Genomic DNA, 20,306 nt, shown 5'->3' with positions numbered 1-20,306 from the left:
GCCTTCTTATTCTGATAGGCACCGAAGCCTCCATGTGCAAACCAGTATTGCACTTCATCATCCCCCAAGCTGACATGCCCAGATGTTTTGGACTACAACTCCCATCAGCTGCAGCCAGCACAGTTGGGGATAATGGACACTGGCTGGACCCAAGAAGAATTGTAGTCCGAAACATCTGGCGGCCACCAGGTTAGGGGAAAGCTGTTTTGCAATGATGTCCCTCTCATCTTTGAAGTGCCATGCATGTTTGTTTAGGAAATATCAGAAGATCCTCATTATTATTATTATTATCAGAATTTATATACCGCCCTATACCTGGAGGTCTCAGGGCGGTTCACAGAATAAAACCAAAATAGAAAACCACAAAATACATAATCAAAATAAAAACAACCCAATAACCCCCCCCCCAAAAAAAAACATTTTAAAAGGGGAAAGGATCCTCACAACATTTAAAGTAAGACAATTAAGAAACCTGGACAAGAGCCACTCGCTGGAAAGACCATTATCTCAGAAATGTTTGCAGCAATATTTATTTATTGGCAACCAAATTGGCCAGGTGCCTTTCTGATACAAAGACAAAAATAGCTTTGAAATAAAGGGGGGGGGATTAGTTTTGGCTGTTGAGCAGATGTAATACTAGCGCTTCATCTTCCGCAAGGGAAAGGCCTGTATCTAATGTTGCAAACGAGTCTTCTTTGCTGAGTTTGATCTTCTTTCTTCTTGGCACTGTTTCTACCGCTGATGCGCTTCCACCAGAACGTTGTTTGTCCATCCCAGGGCCACTGCAGAAACAAATAAATCACCCTTTTAATAAGTGCATTTAAGCCAATTAAGCATCATGCAAGCACACAATTCATTTTTAACAAAGGCAGGTTTATGCACAGATAAGGGACAAGCACGTTGATGGCTGTAAAAAGAGGAACTATAGATTGAAGAGCTCAAAAGTTGAGACCAATTCTGCTGACCAAGGAAAATGTGTAATTAGTTGGAAGAAACACAGATTTACCATTGCTTTAGATTAATTTACTGTTTGTTGATGGCAAGCAACAAATATGAGCACGTGTAAATTTAAACGCTCGCTAATATTGTGGACTAAGCATGTCTTGCTCCTCGTAATCAGATATGCGTTGTGACTCGTGTGGCTTCAACTAAGAGGAGCTCTGGTCAATCACAGCAAAGCAGCATCTAGTCCACAGTAGACAACCAGGTGCCCTCAAGAAATCCATAAGTAGGGCTAAAATGTAGTAGTCCTTGGCCACTCTTGCTCCTCTAAGCAACCAGTAGCTAGGTGATACACCATTTTCAAACATACAGGTTCCACACAACCATCACAGCTATCACCCAGTGATAGAACTATCCTCTGAATTTGTCTATTCCCAACTTTCCAAATTTAAATTTCTCCAAATTAACAAAATTAACAAATTGGCAATAACCTTGTCAAACACTTTTTTGGCATCAAGGGAGATGTTTGCAGCCGAATCTCTCTCTCTCTCTCCTATTCCAAGCAAGCAAATTGGCAACCAATCTTAAATGATCCACTCCTTGTGAATAAAAACCCCTTGGTCCAGATGGACTATTGTTGCTGGCCCTGCCTGGATTCTATTGGCAAACACAGCTGTTAATATTTTAACATCTATATTAGGGAACATATTCTGCTGTAACAATTCAGTAAGCACAGTGGTGGGGGACAGCAATCAGTTAATGGGAAGCCGGTCAAATTTGCTCTGGATTTTTGGAGGGCAACTGTCTATCATGGGTTGGTAATTTTTCCAAAAAAAAAATGGTCTGGTTATGATATCAGCATGGGCAATTCACTCCCAGTCTGATCTGAAAATCATTCATTGGTGTATAGGTAGGCTTTTGTTTTTAAGAGGAGCATCCTCCTCCTGCCTTATAAAACCAAAATTTAAAATGTGTTTCGTTTAGGTCAGCACTGTTTATACTGACTTTATTGCAAGCACAAATAATTGCAGGGGCAACATAGTGCCCACTATTATGAAACACCTAGCAGGGCTTTAAAAATAATAACACAGCATATTAAAATGTGAATTTGCGAAGCAATAGCAGCACAGTAAAACTTCCCATTCCCCAAATAAACAAAATTGGAATTTTTTTTTTTTCATTTTTGCTGTCTCTGTCAAAAAAGATAAAATTAGACCTATCTGTTTTGCAGTGGGATTGCAGGTGCGCATTCCATATGCTCTGCCTACCTGAGCTGTTTTTGTCGACAAGACCACATCGTAAGTATCATATTCTATTAAACTAAAGAAAGATCTCTGTGCAAGCCCAGAACCTCATCTTTGCGGAGGATGGGTGGCAAAATGATGAGAAGATTGTTATTAATATATCACTGATCTAACGTTGACATTTTTTGAAGAGGAAAAACTGAGACATGCAGACTTTTTACAGCCAGGTCTTGAGACTGTCTGCACATCAATCAAGGTATCTGCTATCCCAACATTACTGCTAGGACTCTGGGGTTGAGAGGTTCACATAATGAAGCTGCGTGAAGACCAGACATTAGTGGCAGCTATTGTGGCAACTGCTACAGTTCCTACCGCTGGGTGCTGCTGATGAGTAGGTGAGGATGAAGCTGTACCCTTGTTGGAGAGTATCAGGAGAGGGTGGAAGGGCCAGCTGAAGACATTTTGCTGCCTGAGACAAAGGACAAGGTGGCACCCCTCTCCATTCCAGGTACAGAAGCCACATGGAATTGCAGATGAACCTTCCTTGAACACAGGTGATGTGACAGCATCCTCCACTGCACCTAAGGCAGGGGAGGATTGCCAGGACAGGTTGTGCGGCAACAGAATAAAATGCCTAGGAGATTCGGGAGTAACAGTGTGAGGTGGTTGCCTCTCTGTGTCTAATGGTAGGGCCGGCCCTGAGTGGCAACAGAAGCAACCTGGCTGCTACTCTAGCACCATGCATTCAGACAGAATACTTACTTATTGGTCCAGGCCAGGCACTCAAACGGCAGTTTGCAGAGTATGACATGCCCCCCTCTTGCCAATAGAATGGGAGGATCACAACAGGCTCCTCCTATGGCTGCTATAGCCACTTTTTGAAAAGGAAACAATCCTCCACAAGATGGGAAGCCTGATTCCCTTCCCTACTTGTGCCAAGTTGCTGCTGCAGCAGCCACTTGCAAGAGAGAGTCAAACTGTAGTCATTTGCGGAGCCCAGGGAGCAGTGAATCCGACTAGTCCCAGGGCAAGGTCCAACCAGATGAACCAGACATTGTGGTTTATAAAAGGAGGTTATTGTCCTCGCCCATAGCTTGGCTTGTTTAGAAAATGACCAGGGCTCGTTATCTCTGCCATCAGTCAGGGGACCAAGGACCACTGGGAGTCAGCTCCCATCCCATCCAGCCTATCTCCCATCCAAAAGCCAAAGGAGGAGCCACAGGGAACTAGCTTCTCGCATGCCCTGCCTAAAAGAACACTCCTTTCCAATGGACAGTTGCTTTGGGGCTGCAGAAGGAAGAGGGCATTTGGCTGTAGTAACAAGCAGAAGCACCAGCAAAGGAAAGATGAAGCAGGCCTGAACTGGGAATCAATGCCCTCCTACGGCTCACTGCTTTGTTCTGGCCTTGAAGAACTGCTCTCTCTCTCCTCTGCCTTTCCCCTCCCCTCTCCAATCACTGCCTGAAAAGCGGGATGAAAATATAGTGAATGAATAGCAAGTCCGTCTACTTTTCTGGCACGTCTCAGAACAGGCGTGCTTTGAGAAGTCCTGGGCCCAGAGCACAGTGCTTAGCATTTGAAGTGAAAAAGAGGTAGATGGAGGAATCTGGAAGAAAAGATTTTAAGGGCTAGCAAGATGACAGAATCATAGAGCGAGGGAAAAGAGCTTTCAAGGCTGTGTAGTGAACACGGGAGCCGCCAAATCCACGAGCACAGACCATCCTCAACTGCATAGTTTGGAGCAGCCGTTCTCAGCCTGGTTCCTTCCAGAAGTTTTAGGCTACAACTCCCATCAGGTCCATCCAGCAAATCTCTGCCCTGGAGCCCAGGTCCTGCTTTTCCTTGCTCTTCCTGCCTGTCCACCTGCTGTCCTCCTCCAAGTGTGTGAGCAGTGGCAAGCATGAGGAGAATGAGGAGACACCACTTAGGGTTTGTAAACCTGACGGCAGGGTCCATTTCTCTCTCTCTCTTCTCTCTTTCTTGTAACTGATGTGAGCTTTGGGAGACAATTGTTGTCTGCCAAGCAGGGTGAAAATATAGGCATCACCAGTGAAGCTTTGACCTCTTCCTGAGCTGTGTGGTGGAACTGAAATATCTTTCCAGCACATATATAGATAATGGATAATAGTCCCTCAAACTTTCCTCCTGGATTTGTGGGGCAGATTTAAAAAAACACACAAACCAAATAAATAAAAGAAAACAGTAAAAGGCAGAATTGCAAAAGGAGCCTTGTTTATGTGTAACGCTAGCCATGCACTTCCCGGCCTGATATCCCTAGTTTCAGAAGTAACATGGAGTCTTGTGGCACCTTAAAGAATAATTGATCTATTATTTGTGAGCTTTCTTGGACAAGTCCGCTTATCCTACTTTTCCAATAAGACGAGGTTTTTAAAGTAAAAAATAAGGTTAAAATTTGGGGGCGTCTTATACACGGACAGTGCATATGCAGGACAGGCGATTGGTTGCAGCCACGAGCAGGAGCTTTTCAACGGCGACTGGGTGTGTGATTTGTGGCTGTGTCAAGGGCTGCTGTGGATTGGCTGCCACTGCGGCAATTGTGTGTGTGACTGGCAGCTATTGGGCAGACGCTTGTTTTCTTCTGTGACGCACGTAATCGGCAGCATATGCGAGTTGGGTGAGTGATTTTCAGGGTGTTCCCCTCCAAAAAAAGCTGAACAAATCTGGGCAATCCTCCCCGCATTTTCTTAAACTGGAGTCCCCAAAAGTAGGGGGTGTCTTATACATGGGAGCTAATAAAATGCATGAAATGATATCCTGAACTGCAGGTATGCATACACATGGGGGAGGTGTATGTGTGTGGATTGCAAAAAGTGAAATGAAATGCATTCTCCGCTCCCTTTTGTGCATTTCATTTCCCTCTGACCTCACTCTTTACATCCCAACTCAGGATAACGCTTCATGCATCTGATGAGATGGGCTGTAATCAACAAAAGATAATGCCATAATACTTTTACTAGTTTCTTAGGTGCCACAAGAGTCTCCGTTGTTTCTCGCTGCAAAAGGCTAACATGGCTACTCCTCTAGAAATAAGTTTCTTAAGGAAGCTGATCTGCCAGCAGCATGCAGAGCAGGGAGTTTAGGGATAGCTGGTCCCTTAAGAACTGCCGTTTTGCTAATCAAGGACACTGGGCGGCAAGCCACACACATACATTTTAATTTGTAAGGCCACGGCGAGAATTCTAATGAAGATTAATTAATGCAGACCCTTCTACAGAGCCCCTGCGCTGCTTCTTCCTCACTCAGTGTCAGAATGTTGACTGCACACAGCGGTAGTAATGAAAATACATTGTGTACTGTGTTATTCTCCTTTTTTCCCCAGCCATTCTTCCTAATGCACACTGAAAAAGTTCTAAAATGAGGTTTATGAAGGAAGCAAGGAATAAGGTTGATCTTGCCTGTGATTCATTATAGGTTCAAGTGCCCCCGAATTCAGAAGACTCAATGAGGCTGTTTTGGGCAAACCAAGTAGCAAGAACACAGGATGAGCCAAAGACAATTAAAATGGAAATTAAATTAAATTAATCTGGGCAAAGTGAAGGTTGTTTCTCCTTTAATGGATTAAACGGCCAACAAAAAATTCTACTCGTCTACCAGTATGATTAAGTTGCATGCGTGATGTCACATTATTACACCCTTATTATCGGTGACTGTTTAAAATAGTTTGCAATGCTTATTGCATCAGAATGGCATGTTAAAATGGATTTAATGGGCACAATCTGACAAATTAAGCCCACTGAGAATCAATGGGTATTTGAGCACCTAGATTGTGCTAGGCTGTGGCTGTTTTATGTCTGCTTTCACTCTAGCTGCTCTCAAATGGGCTCCTCTGCAATACCAAACCTAGTTATTTCAGCATCAGCAATCTTGTTTTCAGTTGCACAGTGTCAACTGCCAGCTTGCATTGTTTGTCCCAGGCAAAAGTCAAAGTAAGATTCCTAAAGTTGTGCTTCGTTCTCTCCTTCCCTCGTTCCTGCTTGGTGGCAAGTTCAGGGCAGCCTTTACAAGATTAGTTTCCTTTGGAGGAAAGCATCGGAGATGTGAAGTGTATTTGCAATCATTTGTTCATTTGCACAGGATCAGCAGATATTGCAGGAGTGCAGGAGCAAGCACACAATCATCACTGATAATGTATAAAGTCTTTCAGCCTCAAAGCCAAGCAAGAATGGATCAGAAGCAAATTCAACTACTTGCTTCTCAGCCATCTCAAGTATACTCTCTTAGCACTCTGAGGCCAGGGAAACTGGCTTCAACATCTACCGCTTAATGGAGGGCAACCTCACTTAATTCTAAACTAGAATTAGACAAAGAATAGCCATATACAACATGGCAGGTATGTACAAGTCAGGTCCATAAAGCTCATGTTGATTCTGACCTGCTTGGTTAGTTTGGACAGTTAGGGTTAGCTCAGAACCCCCCAAATTTAGATGTTACTGGAAATTCTACTGGGTTTAAAAGAAAGTGCTTCTTATGTCCTCTTCACAGAAGCAAAGTTCTCTTTCTCTTCACCCACCTGTACGCTCTCTGAGGGTCCTCCTAAATAATGTGGGTTGAGGGGTGGGAGAGGAGAAGATGGGAAGAAGAAGAAGATGAAGAAGAAGAAGAAGAAGAGTTTGGATTTGATATCCCGCCTTTCACTCCCCTTCAGGAGTACTCAAAGCGGCTAACATTCTCCTTTCCCTTCCTCCCCCACAACAAACACTCTGTGAGGTGAGTGGGGCTGAGAGACTTCAAAGAAGTGTGGCTGGCCCAAGGTCACCCAGCAGCTGCATGTGGAGGAGCGGAGACGCGAACCCGGTTCCCCAGATTACAAGACTACCGCTCTTAACCACTACACCACACTGGGAAACTTACCTTTCATGAACTTCCAGGTGTTAACTTACTTACACCAATACTTACTAAATAACCATGCTCCTCACCCTTCGATAATCTCTTCCAGGAACAGATCTCATTACAGTATTTTAGAAACTAAAGGTATACCTGGTTTTAAACCTTTAAAACTAGCAAAGCTCACATATAGTATATGTTCAAAACGAAGGCTGAATAAAAACAATGGCCCACAAAAAAAGCAGCAAACATACTAAAACCTAAACCATAACGTGCCACTAGCTCATAATGAGGCTGGCAACCAATCATCTCCTACTTTGGTCACCCAAACCTTCATCTCTCAATTCCTTCAGGCGCTGAACTTCATCTTTAGTCCACTGAAACTGCAGCTGCCAAAACTGTCTTTGTTCTCCATCATTCACTGCTACACAGCTTGTGCCCTCTCCACCGCACTGCACACAAGATTAAAACGTCCTTCAGCAGCCTATGCTTTAAAGCCCTCAAACCACCTCTAGCCATTCCTAGGACCCACCCTCCTCCTCCTGTCTTCTCTGCTACGTCTCTTGTTTTTCTTCCCTCCTTCCTCCCTGCCTTCTTCTGAACCATCACAGAGCATTTTCTTTATTTATTTAAACAGATAGATCTGTGTCACTTCTCTGAAGCTCAAAGTGGCTTGCAACAGGACCCTATTAAAACAAAAGAGCAATACTAGTAACATTTGCAAAATGGGAAGTAAGTAAGTAAGTAAATGAAAGAAGGCCTTTACATCCTCTCTGAAAGGCTATCAGAAAGGATCTCGGTATCTCAGGTAAAGCTCATTATCCGTTCCTTAGGGCATTCATGTATTTGGCTATGCTCAATCTAGGCAGCAAAACTGGTCTTTGCTTCTTTTGGAGCAGTGCATACTTCTGGGCTAAGCACACTTAAAAAACCTGGGCCACAACCACAAAAAGCACTAGAGGTACGTGAAGTGCTATGTGAACTGCCCTGAGACCTGTGGGAATAGGGCGGCATACAAGTTTAATAAATAAAAATAATATACTCCATAGCAAGGCCTCTGCATTGGGTGTAGAGCATGGGGCTCAATCCGCAGTCCTCATATGCTTTTATTCACACATTTGCTGGAAAATGTTGCTGGACATGGCTTGGAAGCAGGTTTGCCTTCACCTTCCTTCTTAATCACTGCAGCTAGAGGAAGGCAGATATACTGGGATGGCTCAGTTGGTAGAGCATAGAATCATAGAATTGTAGAGTTGGAAGGGACCCTGCTTCAAGGTGTTAGGATGGAGGCCATGTTTGAGACCAACTTGTAACGAGGCCAGGGCATTTCTAAGACTGGCCTCCTGAGCCTCTGCTCCCTTGCACCTTGCCCACGTCACCATAAATAAACAAAGCAACAGACAAGAAATGGGATAAATGGAGAAAACAAAGAAGCTCAGTGTTCTGCCTCCCACTCAGACCACAATGAGAGTAAGGAAGAGGTCCTTATTGAGGCAGATTAAAAGTATTGGGTAGAGAGTCAGAGCAGCCCCAAAGCTCAGACTAACCAACAGGAAAGGTCGGACTAGCTAGATTAGGAGCAGCTGTCCAATATTAGGGAAAAGAGTTCAGAACTGTTTGCTAGCAATGGAGCAGTCCCAACAGGTTGACACACCTACCTGCCTGCCAAGCTTTGAAAGGCAAGGTGAAGCAAGTTTCCTTTGTGAATCTCCTGTGCTTTACAGGAACGCTTAGCATTCAGAAATGCATTATGTTGAGGAAATTGGGCCTACTCCCAATGGCAGAAGAGCTGCAGAGTCTAGGGTGGTTTGGCTGCACTCTGTCCTTCTGACTTTGCTTCTTACACCCCCAGCAGTTGGGTCAACGCCCTCCCTGGACTCTACAGATGCTCCCTGAGGTGTCCTGTCAGAGAAGGCCACCCAGAGCTTCCAGATTCTAGGAGAAGGGAGCACCTACCTCCTCTAGCCTTCACTCCCTGCTTTCAGGCCCTACCTTCTGGAGCAAGTGGAAGAAGCAATTTAGGGGAGGAAATCCTCCACTGTAGGGAAACAGCCAGTCCATTCTGAGAATGAACAGGGATTATGGAGCAATCTGCATATGAGTGCCATAGAAGAACAGCTCTCAAACTGTAGCTTGTAAAATAATAATAATCCAGGTTTATATTATAACTCCTCTAACTTCTCATAATTAAAACCACATAGTTAGTGGTAGTCAGGGATGAGAATTCACCCTAAAAGAACTGACAAATCTGAGGCCTAGACCAGGGGTCGGCAAGGTTTACCTTGCCGGGGCCAGTTCACTCCAGCACAGATCACTCCGTGGACCGGATTGCACACACGCCTGCAATTTCTGGCATCTGCGTCTGTGCAGACGCGATTTCCGGCGCCATGAAAGTGAGTCCCCATGCCACGCTGCGCTGGTTTAGTGCAGTGCGCGGGGACTCACCAAGCAAGTGGCTTGGGGCCGGGTAAACAGCCCCCGTAGGCCGCTTGTGGCCCATGGGCCTTAGGTTGCCTACCCCTGGCCTATACCATGGCAGTCACATGTAAAAGTGAATGCTGAGATGAATAGTCCTATATGTAAGAGATTAACTGGAGGTGGTGCAAAGTCCAATCACAACTTTGTTCTAATTCAAAATTTCTTTTCAAAAATGGCTGAGGAACTGGATCTATTAAGAATTCAATCTGGCTGCCTAATGAATATTTAGGGCACTCACCTGCTGCTTCCATACCCTACCCGGCCCCCGACAAATGCTTTGTCTCATTAACTATTTAACATTATGATAGCCTTAAACAGAAATATGATAAATGTTCCTAGATATACCAAAAATTCATCTTGCATTACATGCTTGGATTCTTTAATTACTCATCTGGTGGAGGGGATAGCTCGAAGCCGTTTTCATTTAAAGGCAAATTTAAGAGAGTGGGTTGTGTATAGCTTCCCTCACAGGAGGTGGTGGTGCGGAGATGAGTATGGCTGAAAAAATTAGCAATTTAAAGAAAAGAACAGAAAGCTTTCCACAACCAGAGACAGATCATTTACCTTTTGCTATTTCCTTCGATATAAAGATTCTAAGGGAGCAATCCAAGATCTCCAAGGGTGAGCAAGTTAGGATCCAGTTGATTTCTGGCTCAACCAGATGATTCCTGATGCAGCTGGACTATGCTGACATAAGCCCCATGTCCCAGTTCAGCCAGGGATATGACAGTGCAATTTCCTCATCCCACCACAGCTGGCTCAGTTAAGATCAGTGGATCTTATACTGGCATAAGCCCTGCATACAGGTGTTTCAGGGGAGTGACAGGGCAGGGCAGGGAGGACTTCTGCTGGATCCAAACTCTGTTCAGCTTGGTCTCATGACCTGGCAGCATGACAAAACTTGGGTCAAGGAAAAGGGTGGCATAAGTCAAATTCTATTTTCAAGGGTTGTTTTCCTCCTCTCTTCTGGTAGCAGCCTTGCTCCTGAGCAGAGTACGGAATAGGGGAAATTTAAGTGATCCTAATTTAACATAAAGGTAAAGGGACCCCTGACAATTAAGTCCGGTCACGAACGACTCTGGGGTTGCGGTGCTCATCTCGCTTTACTGGCCAAGGGAGCCGGCGTTTGTCCACTTCTGCAGACAGTTTTTGCAGGTCATGTGGCCAGCATGACTAAGCCGCTTCTGGCAAAACCAGAGCAGCGCATGGAAACACTGTTTACCTTCCCATGTGCTTTCGAACTGCTAGGTTGGCAGGAGCTGGGACTGAACAACAGGAGCTCACCCCGTCGCAGGGATTCGAACCGCCAACCTTTCGATCGGCAAGCCCAAGCGGCACAGTGGTTTAACCCACAGCGCCACCCGCGTCCCTAATTTAACATAAGCCAGTGTAAATTCCACTGGCTTCCTATACTTAAGATTGCTCTGTAAGCCTGGTTGTATTTTTTTTTTTTAAAATGAGGGTACATTCTTCCTTTACAAAGAAACAATCTCTAACACATTTAAGTCCTAGAATTGCAAAACCAACATGTATATCGCTGTTATTAAAGTATTGGAAAAACAAACAGTCTGGGTATGGGATACCGTAAAGACTGCATTCTCTCAGAGGATCCTTTCCTGTCCAAAGTACGATGGGCAGTGACCCAATGCAGGGACATCATGTCAGTGACACCAAGATTAACCTCCTTCTGTGGGGGAAGTCAGCTCCTCTGCCTCCTCCTGGTTTTTAGAGAGCTGGTTCTCTTTCAATAATGTTTGGCTCTAGAAAGCTTTACCCATTTAAGGCAGATTATTTATGAACATTTGGACGTATTTACAAGAAGCAGCAGTGGCAAGGAGTCTGAAAACAGAAGTAGGGTTCAGATGTAGGAGGCCACCAGCTCCTAACCAATCAGGTCAGATCTAGACAGACTGAGAGTCACCACTAACCAACCAGCCTCCCACCATCCCAGTCTGGGGTGAATGGAAGTTGGAGTCCAACAACTATTGAAAGGTGTCACGTTGGCTACTGCTGGCATAGATATTGTTGTGACCATGTGCAGCAGCATCCATGAACACCAGGAGCCATTGGGATCCATGCGAAATGTTCATGGAGCCCTGGGATGCTAGCCCTTGGGGATGACCTTCCCACCTGTGCAGATATTGCTATGCATACTTCTTCTATATAGGAGATTACTTATTGCTTATTTACTATCAAGCAGAAGCTATTTTTACTAATAATGGTCCGTAGAAACTGCCCAGCTGCTGCTTGGGAGGGCAGAGGGCCGCATGGAGGACTCTCAGAATAGGAGGAAGCTGGGCAAAAACAGATCCAATTAGGTTTGGCTTGGATTCAGGCATTTGTATGCAGGAAATTATATTACTTTTCTTTGACCAGGGCAGGAGGGAGGAAACCATGGCGGCAGTAGTACCATGGGGGGGAGGGGGAGGCTAGATGCATCAAGACTGCTGGTGTGCTTGTATCTTATATCTTAGTTCAATTGCGAAGATGGACAAGCAGTGAATACATTGTAATCTCCCCTTTTTTACTACATATGTGCATTCTCCTAACCAGGAGGCAAACCCTTTCCAAGAGTGGGTACTCAAGCTTTGCGAAAATGACGACAAACTGGATATCTCGAATATTTCCAATCAAGCTTCCACACAAATGATTCGGTGCAACGTGGTGTGTCCTGGCTCACAAAAGGAAATGTGTGACCCAATTATATTTCATACAGAAGCACAGAAGAGAAGAAGCACTTGAGGTGGACTTCCTTCCCCTTATTCTACAGTTAATCAATAGCCCAGCCAGCCACAAGGCTTTTATGCTGTGCCATGAAGCCTGCCAACAGACTCCACTGGGTTCCTAGTAGCAGCAAATTCATGAACCGTGCAAGGTCCACTTGTACTCCCTTGTTCCCACAGCTACAGAAAGCAGACAGCCTCAGAAATGACAGCACGCCACTGGCCTGCAGGTCTTTCTCGATCTTCATGGTATGGTAATGAACAAAAAATACGGGCAAAAATGACACTGTAAGCTTTTTCTGAAGGATTTGGCAGGGGGTGGGGGAGAGCCCAAACCAGCAGTCTGTAATGTGGTACTCAATATGATGAGAGTTAACTAAACTAAGCTGAAAAGTGTATTGGCTTTTTCACCATCCAGAGGACTTCATTGAATGGGCAGCACTGTATAGAAATGTCATAAATAAATATAAATAAATAAACAAACAAATCCTTACCAAGACCATGAAAGCGCTGCTATGCTGCAGGGATTTCAAATCTGACTTGCTTACTAAACAGCTAGGAACTTGGTAGGAAAGAACGTAGAGGCCAACTGATACATTGCATGGTTTAAGGATGGAAATGACAATGGACCTGGTTGAGCAAAATTTCTGTTCTTTAGGGACACGCAAGATGGACAGGAAAACATGCTTTTGTGGAACAATGGACAGACAAGCTATGCTGCTCAGCTTATTTTTCAAGCTAGGCTACTCGGCACGAAACAATTTTTATAAGCTGCTCTAAGAAAAGAGTGGGACATAAGCAAATAAATAACAGTTAGCATAAGGTGCCAATTGGGATTTTCCAAACCTGATCCCCAAATACATGGTAAATTGCCATAGCAGCGCATAAACCAAATGAACCAATATTGAGGCTGAAGACATCATCATGATTAGTCAAGCAAGGTGCACAATTTAGGTTCCACAACCTCTTCAAGGGTCCAACACCACAAAATTGCTCTCTGCCATTTTCATATTCTCATGAAGGTACATGAATGAAAGCAGCTGAACATCCAAACATCAGCAAACCGGAAGGAACTTCAGATCATTGGTTTATTTGACTGTGGCAGAATAGTTATTTGCCACGGGTAGTTTTTGATTGGTTAAAGGTTTTGATAATATGGAAGGTGAAGACAAAGGGAGGGAGAGAGAGAGACCGTACTATCAAGATGCAACACATACCCATGGCTTTCTGGATCAGCCTCTTGGTCCGAGTCTGTATATCTGTCAGGGTCTGGAAGGATGCTTGGATCAAAGTCGTCATCACTTTCACTGCGATCCAGAAAGGCGACACATTCCTCTTCCACCTGAGTGAAACAAACAAAATACAGAATTAGACACCTCCATATTTCATGTTCCTTCAATAATGTGTGTCGGTGTGTTTCTTCTTTCCTGGTCATTTTAGTCCAGTCCAGCAATTAAGCCAAGATTTGCGTACAGCTGGTGATGCATCAGAGGAGAGTTTAACCACCAGTCCGGGTGTGGTTGACAGGCTCAGCCAAACCTTGACTTAGTTGCTGTGTTGAGCTAAAAGGACCGAAGAGGAGCAAAGTGGCTATAGGCTCTTCCCCAAGAGACCTCACGTTTGCACCAAGCCATGGTTTGGTTTGGTGCTACAGCCTCCATCCTGCTCATTCACATAGCACTAAACCATGGTTTAGCACTATGTGCAAACCAGCCCATTATGTACTCATTGCTACTCCCCTCGGGAATCCTTGAAAAAGACAAGATGCTTGTCCAAATCTACCACTGATAGTTATGATGGGCACTTTGCTAGCATACTCTAATGTTAAAAAGAAGAGTGTTTCACTAACATCTCTTAATATTTAAAGAACTTTTTTTTTTTTTACAATAGCTATCTCTTTCCAGTGGCCTTAATCTCTGATTACAAGATCCTTTTTAGAAAACTTCATTTCAATCAACTGGTTTTTATTTACTAGTTTTCCATCCCTCCAAAGCAGCCCAATAAAACAGCAAGACAGTACAATAAAAACACATTCTTCCCTCTGTTAACTGCTTTTATATTACTATGAACAAGCAGAGCCAACAACACAGTAATTTTGTGCTTTTCTTGCAAAGTTCCTCTGGTTGACCTTTGGAGTCAGGGAGAGCGCAAGGGGACATGGAGGTGAATTATGGTTTTGACACCCCTGCAAGAGTCCTTTACTGCTTCCCAAAAAAACCTCTCTTGTGCTATTTTAAAGGTCACAGAGAAAGAGGAGAAGGAGGAGGAAATCAGATTTATTATAAAAAGCCAATATATAAAGTTGGGTGGGGGGCAGTTAAGCCTGGAATATTCACTCTCAACAAACAACAGTAAACCATGGCTCATAATGATCAATAAAACCAAGAGATAGATTCACTTTACACAGCAAACTACCAAAAAGAGAGGGAGGGAGGAGTGGGGGCAGGGGAGCAAAACAGACAGATGCCTTGCTGAGGGCAGCTTGACAGATTGGTTGCTTGGTCTTTTTCCTTCTTCCCTACCAACCGTAGAGATGCATGTGTGAAGTACAACACCACAGCTAATTTTGTCACCCAGCATTCTGGTTACAGTGCAGGTGCAAAGCAAGCGAAGGCATCTGCTTTCTCACTGGTGTGATGAAGTGTCACGCTTCCTACGTCCACCTCACCACAAAACGCAGAGAGAGTTTAAAAAGAAAAGAGGAATGTGCAAAGAGGGAAATGCACCCAAGACAGAACTCTGCAGACAAAATGACAAAGATTTATAGAGATGAGATATTCGTTCACCTCAAAGTCACTTCTGTTGAATGAATCGTTTGCCAAAGAGAACACAACAAGAACACAACTGCTTGAAATATGGCAGGTTTAGTATGGCGGGTTCATTATGGCTATATAAGCTATAGTTCAGCCTTCGCTAACATATGCTCACCAGACATTTGGGAGTAAAACTCCCATCAGGCCCAGCCAGGACGGTCCTACTGTGTTGGCAGAGGCTACTATAGTAGAAAAAGACTTTTGTATTTATTCTGTTTTTCTCCATATTGCTGTTTCTTTACATCTGATGATGATGACCATCATCTGTATGGCATAAGCCCCCTGCCCCCATGGTTTTTCAAGATCGCTCTGAGTAGGTTTTAGTTGCCCTCTGTGATGCTATCACAATATCACTACATGACCCTTAACCTTTGTGACTAGACCAGGAAGCATTGATCTTGCTCTAAATCAGTGTTTCTCAAACATGGAGCTCCAGCTGTTTTTGAACTTCAATTCCCATCATCCCTGACCACTGGTCCTGCTAGCTGGGGATGATGGGAGTTGTAGTCCAAAAACAGCTAGCTGGGAAACACTGCTCTAAATAATCTTTGCTTGCCCTCAGCGACATTAGCAACAGCAAACTGCGATGGGCTCTGCAGCATGTCACCAAATAATTCCTGACTGGCTGGGGTCACCGCTGGAAGACAAAAGAACCCCTAAAGCTGATAGGGGGAACGGGCAGGAATGATGTGTGTAAGCATTTACCTATTTTAAGGTTTTGCTTTTTAAAAAAAATTGGAGAAAATATTCTGGTATCTTCAGGAAGCATTGCTTTCAATCAAAAAATTAAGATAGCTGAAAAGCCATTGCAGGTCTCTTCAATAAAGAGTTGACAAAATACTTTTATCGTGCAATTTAGAACCTTTGCAACGTTGACATCCTGTTTTGAAAACTAATTTGCACTGACTTCAGTGGAATCTACGTTCAGATAAACATGATCAGAGTAATAAGTCTAAGCTTTATGAGGACCTTCCCAATCTATTGTATAACAAAATACAGGATGCTGAAAAACAAAGCTCTTTCTTCTCTAATGCCTCATTCTGATGAGATTCAGTAAGATTAGGGAAACACAAAATATGACAAAACTGACAAGTAAAGACATGGAAACAAAATGCAGAGAGAAATTATCTTCCTTTTAAGGCAGAAAAGCATAACCACCCAGAGCCTAAATCTTTCTTACTTTTCTTCCACATTACACAAAATGTACTTGACGTGCCTACATTCTCTTATCTCACACACCCTTTTGTCACTTTCAAGGTTCACGGCAGTCACGGCTGTCAGCCCATGTACAGAACGTAATTCTCAAAAGTAGTCTCTTGTGTTCAAACATTTCAACACATCAGCCTCCTTCAGGGAGCTCAATATCTGCCCCTTGGGGAAATGTGTGCACAAGAGAAATGGGTTTATATAACTTTTATGGAACTTCTCAGTAACTTTGCTTACATTGCAGTTGGAAGGAAAATGATGCAGAAAATGCTACATTTTCCTCTCTTTTTCAGTGCTAGGAAAACCCATTAAGGAATACTGTATGGATAAACAATATCTGGGAAGAGTTACTTGTAAAAGGACTTATGTTAACTGGTGGATTGTTTTTTTAAACTGCTTTGTTTCTTTATACAACAAATTCCCTATGCCATATGACAAACTTATAGCTCTCATCAATTGTAAAAGGTGATGTGTATCTTTAAAACCCTAAACAGTTTGCATCCCAAACACCTGCAGTAGTGCCTATTCCCAAATCAACTTGCTTATATTCTAATATATTCTGCCAGGGCCCTTCTCCATGTACCTTTTTCATCAGATTGATTTGTGCCCTGATCATTCCCCAAAGAGGTTTATTTAGCACCAATGTTGCAATAGTTTAGATACAGGGCAAAACATTTTCCTTTATCTGGATATTTCAATAGATTTTAATTCACTGCATCTGACAAAATCTTAATCTGCTTTAAGATTTTATTCTCTTTCTTTTATCCTTGTTTTTTGTGTATTACTTTACTCAGTGTGAGGCACATTAATCAACTTTCTTGTGTTTATACAGCTGAGTTTTATTTTCAACAGATATGTAGTTTTCTGACCCCTTGTGACTTGGAAAATACACTTGACTTTTCAAAGTCCTTAAACCAAGGAAAATAAATTCAATTAAAAAAAACCCTCAACAACATAAAGTTTAACTATCTAATTTCACACTATGGTTTTGACCTTTGGGATTAAAAAAGGAGGGTTCTCCCCCTCTCCGCCCGCACTCCTCCTATGTTGGCTCTGAACATAAAATAAGGATGGCTCATCACAGATACTGAAAATGTCACACGCAACATGAAATTTAAAGTTTAGTGTGGCAAGCTATGTGTTATATACTGGAGGTCCCAAAACATTTTTTCCCAAGAGAGTTTGGAAGTAATAAACTAAGCTCCTGAATATTCAAACAGCACACTTCCAGATACTGATTCATTATGGGCCAGTGTCATGGCACCTAACCTCAGTAGGGGCTGCAATACCACAAGGTTATAGGGTAGAGGCTACTCCGTACAGGGGAGAACCTTCAGTATGTTCTCCCATATCCTTACCCTTGTCCTTGGACTCAGAATACGAGTCCCCAACAGCACCTGAGCCTCTCCAACCTTGCAGGGGCTGATGGGTACAAAACCAGGTACGTGTGACTTAAAAACACACAACTGGTTCCTGCAACAAGGCAAGGTCAAAGACAACACATCCCTTGTCGGTTTAATAAGACTTCAAGCTCTTTGCTGAAGCAACATCTCTTTACAGCTGCACTGGGGAAAGGCCTTAGAACAGCTTTGCCTCCAACAGTCCCAGGTTTAGCCCCTGACATCTTCACGTAGGGCTGGGAACAAACTTTTCTCTGCAGAGCTGCTACCAGTCAGTCTGGACAGTCCTGAGCTGTATGGGCCAAAGGCCTAACTCAATGTAAAGCAACTTCCTATGTTTGCAGGAGAAAGGGTTCCAGCCAGCAGGACCAACAAGGAACTTCCGCTGGTTTTGACTTAATAAGACATATACTTAAAAAGATGTGATCTGATAGGTAACCCTGCCTGCCCAGGAGACATTCAACAGGAGTGCGTCCACTTCCCCTGCAACCTTCAAACCTCAGCAGAACAAAATCTTCAAAAATTGAGCCAAAGGTTTCTGGAGGATATAGTAATTTATAATTCTGAATATACAGGCGTTCCCCCCATTTACACGCGCACACAACCGTGTATATGCACAGCACCAGGAAATAAATTGTTACACGCCTGTATAACAAGAATATCTGTTTTACCATGGAGAAAAACAAGCTGACAAGATCAACCCTCAGAACATATTTGGACAAGAATTCCTTTATCTGAAATATGTGTGAGATCAAAGTCTTTGGTTTGTGTGTGACCTTCCTGAATCCCCAACAAGAAATGTATGAGCAGGAAGCATTGCTCACAGGGTTCCCTAAATGTTTCCATGGAATGCACTTGCCTGGACCACTTTAGCTTGAAAACCAAGCCCTCCATGGTTGTTCACAGCCACCATTGAAACGTCCCATTTGTGATTCCTCTAACAACCATAGTAAACTCTCATTTAGAGGTCATGTTGCATTTTTTCAGCCAGTATACAAACTGCTGCCAGAAAGCTGTTTTTGTACATAGCATAGTCCACATATTACAGTTCTCCATGTAAATATGACCCTCTTGTAATGTGTGACCCGTCCCCACATTTACAGAAGGTCACTTTCATCTCTCTCTTTTTAATGCAGGTATTAAAGTTGTCTCTACAGAATACGGTAGTCTATGAAACACCAATTTTTCATCTGCTAGCACATTACGTTTCCAAGCTGCTCATTCATTTGTCTCTTTATTACAGGAATACTTGACAAATCCTTATACTGTGTAAAGAGTGTAACTTATCTACAGCAAGCAAGATGAAATACATTCTGTGATTGATGACTTGTGTCTAGCTTTCATAAAAATAGGAAACAAGGCTTCTCAACTCCTAGAAGATTACATTTGGGGACAATGCGGATAAGAGTGATCAAACCAAAGGGCTGTTGAGGCTGCAGTTATTAATGCTATATATTATTCTTCAAGTGTTATGCAATTGAAACATCTTAAATTAATTTAGTGAAAAGTAATGATATCTGATACAAGACTTTGTTTGTTTTATTGTTCATATACCTTCCCTGTAGTTATCTGTCAAGTGTGCCAAGGAAATCTGTCACAGATGGAAAACAAGTAAATATTTGTCTCAATTTGGTAGGGGAAATGGAAAATGCAAACTATTATGTACCGGTCTGGCCTCTACCATTCTTTGGCCATCTGGACTATTTTCTCAGGTAGGTCTTGGAGAATACATTACATTGGTGCTCCACCATCTCCTTTGTACCATCACAACATCTAGGATGACCTGAAAGGTGCCTTCTTCACTATACAGTAGACCAGTGTTTCCCAACCATGGGCCTCCAGCTGTTTTAGACTACAACTCCCATCATCCCTAGCTACCAAGACCAGTGGTCAGGGATGATGGGTATTGTAGTCTGAAAGCAGCTGGAGACCCAAAATTAGGAAACACTGCCATAGACACATCCATTCTGAACAGCAAGGGCACTTAAGTATGTATTTTCAGTAACTGTCCCACAACCTATGAGGCCACCTTATTCTACACTCAACCGCTTTGGTCGGTGGAATTGGCACTACTAAAGGTGGCCACATAAGATCTGTTTCACATTTGTAAGATCGCGATCATTTAGGCTGACAGCACTTACACTAGGGAACTTAGACTGCCTATTGAGATCAAGCAGCTGCCTTCACTGTGCTCTTTTTAGAATAGGATGAACATCCAACAAATCAAATAAATACGCACATGTCCTTGCACATGCAAACAGAACAAATATGAGACACTAAGGCAGGACCCACTTGCGGAACGCAACTCAGACCAGAGATCCAGTGAGTGTGATGTGTGTTAAACCAGCAGAGGTGCCATTTATTTTCAGGTTGGAATTATGCTTACTCCAACAGAATCCCGCACCGGGAATGCGGAAGAGCCAGGAGTGAAACTCACTTGTTTTTCTTTAGAGTCAGTTTATGAACACCATCCCAATGTAACTAGGCTTGCATTTGTTTGTGCTCAGCCGAGAATGGTAACACAGATAAGTATGATAACATGTGTAAAGCTTGGTTTCTGGAGATAAGCTCCATCTCGCAAACGCGTCTAAATGAGATGTCTCCAACCTGTTTGTTGTTTTTGTTTTTGTTGCTTTTAAAAATCTCAGTCATTTC

At 43.3% G+C, this 20,306-nt stretch overlaps 1 protein-coding gene across 1 annotated transcript in view; it reads right to left on the bottom strand.

Moving 5' to 3' along the window:
- Positions 1 to 514: 514 nt before the first annotated feature.
- DDX10 (DEAD-box helicase 10) overlaps positions 515 to 20,306 on the bottom strand; it is a 168,370-nt gene continuing 148,578 nt past the window's right edge. The window contains exons 17-18 of the mRNA XM_081001915.1: positions 13,450 to 13,574; positions 515 to 782 (exon numbers count right to left, since the gene is read on the bottom strand). Of these exons, the coding sequence (XP_080858041.1) occupies positions 608 to 782; positions 13,450 to 13,574 (300 nt within the window). The 3' untranslated portion in view covers positions 515 to 607. The remainder of the gene's footprint in view (positions 783 to 13,449; positions 13,575 to 20,306) is intronic.

This window comes from Podarcis pityusensis, assembly GCF_964106645.2.
Source record: "Podarcis pityusensis genome assembly, chromosome: 4".
NCBI classification, from domain to species: domain Eukaryota; kingdom Metazoa; phylum Chordata; class Lepidosauria; order Squamata; family Lacertidae; genus Podarcis; species Podarcis pityusensis.
The sequence above is the reverse complement of the archived record's forward strand: the minus strand, read 5'-3'. Positions and strand labels throughout refer to the sequence as shown.